This window comes from Charadrius vociferus, unplaced genomic scaffold (genome assembly GCF_000708025.1).
Source record: "Charadrius vociferus isolate BGI_N301 unplaced genomic scaffold, ASM70802v2 scaffold163, whole genome shotgun sequence".
NCBI lineage: Eukaryota > Metazoa > Chordata > Aves > Charadriiformes > Charadriidae > Charadrius > Charadrius vociferus.
The window spans coordinates 18,051,873-18,060,030 of record NW_009648332.1 but is presented as its reverse complement, the minus strand read 5'-3'; the positions used below and the strand labels follow the sequence as shown (position 1 = coordinate 18,060,030).

The following is an 8,158-nucleotide window of genomic DNA, read 5'->3' as shown; positions in this document are numbered from 1 at the left end:
GATGTTCTTTTATGAACAACAAATATGTTAAGAACAAGCTGTGCAAATTATAAAGTTACTGATGTTTGTAATTTATATGAGATCAACAAATCAAGGAAGGTTCAGAAAGGTCTCTGATGTTTTCATGGACAGGCTGACAGTTCTCCCCCTTCCCCATCCACTTGGACAAATATAGTATCATATTTAGAAACAGACCTGAGCATATTTCTGCCAAAGCAGTGATGGGGAGCAGGGGGGGTTTATTTGTGTTTGGGTTTGTGCATTTCAGACAGGAACACATACCACTCTGCAAGGACTGAACTAATTAAGTGCTAATTGACTCTGTAACACCTATAAAGAGGTAATTCACCCATGCTATCTCCCACTGGAAACTGCAATGATTATTAGCATAGAAAGGACTGCTTATGTAGTGGTCAGCATAAGATAGTCATAAGTATTTGTTAGTAAGAACAGGAAGACAGAGGGCAAATAAGGATATGAGTGGTTTAAATGGATGATTAAATCTGGGTAGCTCGATCTCCTTTCATGCTGTGGATGTTGTGTGCTGCAGTCACGCCTCTCACTGCCAGCCTGCACTGGGATGATAATCAGTCACTATGAAAACTCATTAGCTCCACAGCAATGACTCCTCCACTGCTGAAGCTCGGTGCTGTTCTTAGTACCATGGCAATGATCTCTAACTGGATGTCCCAAACTCTCCCATCTCTGGTAGGACTAAATACCACCAGAATACCCACTTCAGATACTCTAGTAAGTAGCTCTGATGTGTTGCAAGCCATCTTAATGCTGAAGTAGTATTTAAGTGCCAGCAAAAGCTTTAGTTTGTTGCCTCTTTGTAAATCTCTTTTTAAGCTACTAATCTTCCTATCATCACTTAATGCATGCTTCTCTTTGGGCATCATAAAACTGCACATTAGCGAGCACGTTGTGGTCTTACTATGAAAGGAACAATTTTAAAATAGCATCCTTAAATATTTAAGAACAAATGCCTTCATCTTGAGTGTGATATGCTAAAAATAGTACAGCAATGTCATTTAATTTGTCTAGACGTTTTTTCCTATGTTTACTGCTCCAGAAAAAAATGTATTGTGTTACTAAGAAAAAAAAAATCTGGTAGGTATCTTTTTGTCTGAATAATGTTATATATTAGCTATTCACTACCGTATGCAAAAGGTCTGATTCTTTCCTATCTTTTTTATTTGTAAAATTAGTACTAGGAGGTTGGGTACCAGAATTTTAGAAAGGCTGGTAGGGGAATAACACAAATGACACAAATATCACTTTGTGTGGTTGATGCTTATATACAGCAGCCTCTGTTAATGAAGACCTACAGAAAAGCTGTGATTAACTACTCACTCGTGAGAAGCCTAAATATTAAAGTAATACTTTAATTGGACAAGAGGGAACAGTATACTGGTATTCATGAATTAAATTAGAACACCATTTTCCTAAATGTTTACTAGAAGACTCTGTGTATCTTTTTGTGTAACTGCAATCAGATGTTTACATAATAGTATGTTATGTAAAACTTAAATTTAACTATTTGTACAGTAGTTCACTGTGCTATGAACTTAGTTTTTTAGATGTAACTAAAGCTGATGCATATACTAATCAACATTTAATTGAACATACACATGCAAGAAAAACATTACTGCAGAAAATCACTGCACTTAAACTTTAAAATTCATTAAATGACATAAGAAACAATTCTGCAGTCTATTAGAGCAGCAAGAAGGTGAGAAGACAAGGAAAAGCTCTATTTTATCTATTTTATCTTCCTTAGGTGTAACTTTTGGTCATTGAACTATAGTATATAAAGCTAGTTCTCGTGGCAATATGATATTACAAGTCATGAAGTGCCTTATCACATTTAAATCCATTTAAACCCAAGTTTAAAGTTGCAACTGAGTAACTAAGAGATGCACACTAGTTATTATAACACACACAAACATATATATCTATCTATACACACACATATATATGTGGTTATATATATTAACATGTTCAGATTCCAAGTAGTGTAAACTGTCATGCTTTCCTTGGCTGCAACAGAGCACTGCTGATATAAATGCCTCCTAAGTATTATTTCAATGATGCTCTTTGCACTCATTGAGTTAGAGTTATATGCACATTTTGTGTTTCAAGAGGAGTAGCAGGAGTGCCTGTAGGAGTAGGGAAACAATCATAAAACCCCAATTATATCAGCATGGCAACATCTGCCAAGTAAAAAAAAAAATAAAAAAATTCAATCACGTGGGCTTCTTTTTGCATAAAACCAAGCACCCCAAATCTACTACCTTTTCCTAAACTTTAGTTGTGGGCTGAGAGACTTTATGCCGCAGGTGCTCAGTAACAGAGGTCGTCACTGACTGGTTTTTAACTGCCATCAAGAGTTATCCACTGGCAGCTTGTCCAATGAACAGTGCAACACATGCACTTATCCAGAAGTACTCTTCTAGCACATACACAGCTCATAAATTGTGTATATTGTACAAGGCAATAAGAAAAAAACCTCCCAATTTCCTCCCTTCAGCTGGAAGAATTGTACAAGGAGGTGGGGTTGGGGAAAGGGTCTCCTCTTTTCAGCTCTGTTACAGTCCCAGGATTGAAATTGCAAGACAAACTGAAAAATACTGTCTATATTTAAGCAGCCAAATTAAGTATATGTACTGCCATTTGCCCTGTCACTTGTAACAATGGAGGAAACTGTAACAGTTTTACCGGAATATATAGAAGTACAAGTGAAAAAATAAATCTTCTGGAGGTAAGTGAAGTGAGTCTGTAGCACAGCACCCTGCCAAGGCAATGATTAATATTGGTCTTTGTAGGGACTCCTCTGTTTTCCCCAGATTTTCAAGAACTAGCATAATTTATTATCATTGCTGTTCTCCACTTGTTATTTCTTTTCTTGTTTGTTTGCTAAGGCCTGTCAGCAGTAAGCCTGCATTTGAAGAGTAGATTCAGTAGCTTCTGTAAGGTTTTGATGCCTCCTAGCTCCTTCCCTGCACAGCAGTTTCTGCTTGAGGTAGGGATTAAATGTCAAACTAAAAAAATAACAGAGAAAAAAAAATAAATAAAGTGCACCTACACACACGTGCTTCTTTTTCTCTGTGATCACTCGTACTACCCATCCTAATTAACGAAGGAACCCTAGTGGCCCAAATACGGGGAACCACAGAATACCACAAAGAACTGTAGCCTAAATTGCAGGAGTACTATGTGATCACTTATTTATGCACAGGCAACCAATAGCCACGCACTCACATTGGGCCTGACAGTCTCTCACTGTGAGAAATACTTTTCCAAATCGCAGTTACTTTTTAAAATCAAGCTGCATGTTAGACACTGTAAGAAAATATCTGCCAAATTAATCATTAGAGGGGTTTTTTTAATAGATAAAGCTGAGAGACACGCTCACGACATCATTAGAACATATAAATGCCTTTTGATAACACAGCCTGGATTATAATGGCTTTACTATAGACTGTGTATGATCCTGGTATCTCATCCATTCTCCACTGTAGAAAACTTAGTGAATGCAGTAAAACCAGTTGCTGCCAACCTAAATGTAGCAGGTATAAGGCTCAAATACCACAATTTTTCATAAACTCATATAAAGTATTTCTGTCCTAAAGGAATTATAATCATAAGCTGTAGGTTCCTGAACATATTCCTGAACTTCAACAAAAATTCAGTTTCCTTGGTCTTGCATGACAACACCATCTGGGCATAAGTTCTACAGAGAATCATGAAAACTACCCGAGTGAATACAGTTTACACTTCACAAGGGTTACCAGCCTTAATAGGCTTCAATTGTTTGGTTTTGAGCAGCTGCTAAAATTGCAAGCTCAATTTAAATTGTCTCTGCAGATGCAATTTTCTTTAGGTTTTACTGTTCCCTGTGTCTTAAACTAGATTCCCTTTGCCCTAAAAATTAAGGCGGAGAGAACACCGTAGAGGCAGTATAATTTAGCACTGAACTCTGGATATGCCTTTCCAGTAAACCCTAAGGTGAATTCAGCTGTCCTCTTTTTACAGTTATCCACATTATGACACTTTTTTTTTCCTTGCAAAGCAAGAGAACAATACAATTTTGATTTTTCAATTAACTCAGCAGTAGAAGAGCTCACTGCTATCTTCAATGACTTCTTCAGAAGAGTCATTGTTGTGAAAAGTCTGTGCTCTTTTCTAACCTCAGTCTACAGAGTTATTGCACCTCTTCTGAGGTGAGGAACTCTGCAACTTATTCTGCACTAAGCCACCAGTAAAGCGTCAATATCAAAGCTAGCCAGTTCAAATAATCGCTCTCTGTGCTGACGCCGAGTACAATTTTATAATATAACTAGTAATTGATTCTAAATGTATCCAGACCAAAATTACCTCAGTGGCATCCATTAGCATCTGTGCTGTGAAATTCAGCAGTCAATACTGTATTACTAGAAAAGAATAATGCATAATATTAACTTTAAATTACAGATTTAAAAGAAGGTGAAATAATTACATCTTGCGTCTATTAGTTTTCATTCCATCACCTGAATCTTTTCAATCATCTCATTATATTACTTTCTCTCATTCTTATGCTGTATATTTCTATACATCCCATTAAATAGACAGATACCTACTCTGACAAGGTATCACACACTTTAAATGCAGCGCAGCATTAGCCTGTTCTGCAAGCAAATGTGATTTTTTTACTTTTCTTTTTCAGTGGTGGTTGCTGTAAAAAAGAACAGGTTAGAAATATCCAGAATTCTTCTGCCCCAGTGAAGGACATGTAATATCTTAACTGCACTGTGCTGTGCTTGCCGTGACCCCTATTCACCTAAGTTAACCAGACACCTTTCCGTAGCACCCTGCAGCAAGCCTCTCTTCCCTTTGGTCTATGTCTAGATAGACAAGTTTTCTCTGTGCTGCGTCTTTAAGAGCAAACCCGCTACCCACACATCCCCAACCCTTTCTGAGCCAATTCCCAACGCGTGAGTCACATACACTGTGCTCTCTCTTTGGGGTTTTATATTTGTTCTTTTCTGCCTTTGTTGTTTCCATTAGTCTAAAGTAAAAGTCATTCGGGCTGAAAGGACGTGTTTGTTCTCTGCTGATGAAAAACCCTAACATCCCTTTGCAAAGAATTAAATCAACTAGTTTGCGCTGAATCACAAGCAGAAAACTGTTCTCATCCACCCTGGAAACAACGTGTGCTGGACACCTCTAGAGAATTATTATAAAGGTGTGAGATATGACAAAACTACGCGAAACGACCAATCTAATTAGTTGACTAGGAGGAACCTCATTGCAAACATATACTGCAAAAAGAAACAAAAATGTTTGGAGGTAGTGTTTTTTCAAACAACAAAAAAATCAGTTCAGTTCCCTTTATTTTTATTATTTTGTTGTTACAGACTCAGATTAGCCCCAAGGAAGGGTGGCAAGTTTATAGTTCAGCCCAGGATCCTGATGGCCGTTGCATTTGCACTGTTGTTGCACCTGAACAAAACCTATGTTCAAGAGATGCCAAAAGCAGGCAGCTCAGACAACTGCTAGAGAAGGTAAGTCCTCCCAGCAAATTCCTCCTTTTGATCACTAAACTTCCCACAGAAATCCCCGCCTTTCCCTCTAAGTTTAATATATGATGGAGTACTGAAGAGTTATCTAATAAAAATATTTCTTCAGGGTAGGTCCCCTACCTGTGTTCTCACCACTACTCGTTATTTGTCTATTTTCCTTATATCACACCTTTGTCTATTTTCCTTATATCACACCATTCCCAAGCCAATCTAGCAAACGGAAGTTACATCTTCTCTCTTGTTCACTCCTCCCAAAATTCTTTCTTACACACCAACAGGCCTGAATTTTCTATGTAGAACAGTTACGAATCCCACTTCAAACTAGCTAGTTGCTGTGGGATTTATACTACAGCTTCTGCTTCAATCCCATGAGACTCTCGAAGGTCATTCCTTGTCTCTTATCAACAAATAACAAGATATAGACATGGCAGCATCTGCAAAGCAGACTGTACAGAAGAGAAACAGTTCTAATGTTCTTTCCTCAAATAATTCTATTTATTCTCTGATAGTGCACACGTTCCCCAAACCACCCAATTCTTATTTCCAGTATTATCTACCATTGCATATATGGCAAAACCAGTGAAATGTTATTTTGCATCAACAGCAGAAAAAACGCTGCAACCATGAAAACACAAACTATTTTTCTGCATTCCCTGTGTAGTTATTGTATCACAGCTAGTGGTACAGAACCGAAGGCCTGAGAGAGTGTTTGAACAGCAGCAGAAAGAAACATAAAATGTAGGCTTAAAAATACTTTTTTTAGCATACAATTTTCAGTATTTTTCTAGCTACAGAAAAACCACTCCAGCGCTAATATAGTGCCAGATCCCCACAGATCTTCCCTCTCTGAACCTCCATGAACTTCAGCAGGGACTTAGTTTCAGGTCATGGCAGAGCCCACAGTGTGAGATGTGGGGAGAGGACACTGATGAGGCAGCACACAGAGGAGGAGGAGCTACCTCCCCTCATGCTGTCTGTTTGCTTAACAGAGGAAGACTTCAGTGCCCAGAGTCTTTGCTCTAGCATATTTCCCAAACACTAAAACATTAATGAAAAGAAAAAAAAGAAAAACTTTCTTTTGCAGTGGGGGCTGGAGGGGTGTTAAGATCTCAGCATAGTTTTTGAGTTGCCACAGAAAAGAACCTAAATCATCAGTCTCTAAAAGCTATTCTCTTATTATTAGAATGGTGGTAATTATGGGTATGTAATATCATATTATGACTTCACTAAGTCCATGCGCGGTCATTTAATTAGACCCTCCATGTGAATTCATGTTCTGCCAAATGGAAACACTCAAAGTTCTTCCAAGACCTGAAGGACTTTATTTGCCTGCTTTCAAAAATTAGAAACCAAAGAAAAAAGAAACATTACTTTTTTTCATTAAAAATACTTTCTAAGAAATGCTAATAGCAACTGTGCAATAACTGTGCAATAACTAATGTATACTATTTTTAAGAGTATTTTCTGAATCCACACATTCTGTAGGTTACAATATATTCAGTTTCAAACATGACTATCAGTTCAAACGTTGCATATTCTTGCAAACAACAGGAATACTACCAGGTTTGTCTTTTCTAAAGAAGGTAGAATTATTTCTTTTTTTTTTTTTCGCTTGAGCCAAAACTTCAATATGGTGCCTAATACATTTACAGCAGTCTATTTTTTTCGTATTTTGGGAAAACAAAACACTTATTGAAATAGAATAACAGCATTTGCAAAATATGTAATTTTTATGACTGGCAAAAGCATTGCTTTTACAACAGATACTTTTAAAAAATATATATAATTTACTCTAGATGACAATTATTCTTGCCTCATTGTGGTAAGCTCTCTATAGGTACAAAGTTAGTTGCTCTGCAAAAGTTACCTGAACATGCACTACTTCTCATCTGAAAAAAAATTAGGTTTTCTAGCAATGAGACAATTGGATAAAATTTCTAATTTTATATCTACTTACAAAATCATGAGCAAACACCTATTCGATGATGGGCACACCCCAGCTTATCTCTGGATATTCTCATGAATTTCTTATGAATCATTATATAAATGCCTACTAGCAATAAAAATCATGCTCTTCATACTAACCAAAATCTCCAAATCTCGGTCCTGTCCCTCCCAAAGTGCTTGGGAGGAAACACGTGCTATATAGCACATCCTGAAGAACAGTCAGCATCTACTATGTGTGTCAAAGTAGGCTCCGCTGCCTGATAGCCTTTTTTGAGCCCATTCATAATGGTGTTGAAAGGCTCGCTCTCTACCTCAGAGAAGCTAGTCCAAATCATTTATGGCTTCAAGGTCTTGCTTCTGATAGTCCTCTGTTAGCCCTGTTCCCCAATTTTTGCGCTGTCATGCAGTTACGGAATTTAAAATTATACTGTGGTATAAATGACTCACAACTAAAGCATTGACATAAGCACATTTTATTGCCTGACATTTAACTACCTAACCAGGAAAAAAAGTAAAGCAACAAAAAGTGCATTTAGAGAGTGTTCTTCTTTAACAGGTTCAGAATATGTCCCAATCTATTGAAGTTTTAAATCTACGGACTCAGAGGGATTTCCAGTATGTTTTAAAAATGGAAACACAAATGAAAG

General features: G+C 37.3%; 1 protein-coding gene across 1 annotated transcript in view; it reads left to right on the top strand.

The window, feature by feature from the left end:
• Positions 1-621: 621 nt before the first annotated feature.
• OLFM3 (olfactomedin 3) overlaps positions 622-8,158 on the top strand; it is a 25,987-nt gene continuing 18,450 nt past the window's right edge. The window contains exons 1-3 of the mRNA XM_009884778.1: positions 622-750; positions 5,400-5,546; positions 8,068-8,158. The exon at positions 8,068-8,158 is cut by the window's right edge and continues 36 nt beyond it. Coding sequence (XP_009883080.1) covers positions 622-750; positions 5,400-5,546; positions 8,068-8,158 — 367 coding nt within the window. The remainder of the gene's footprint in view (positions 751-5,399; positions 5,547-8,067) is intronic.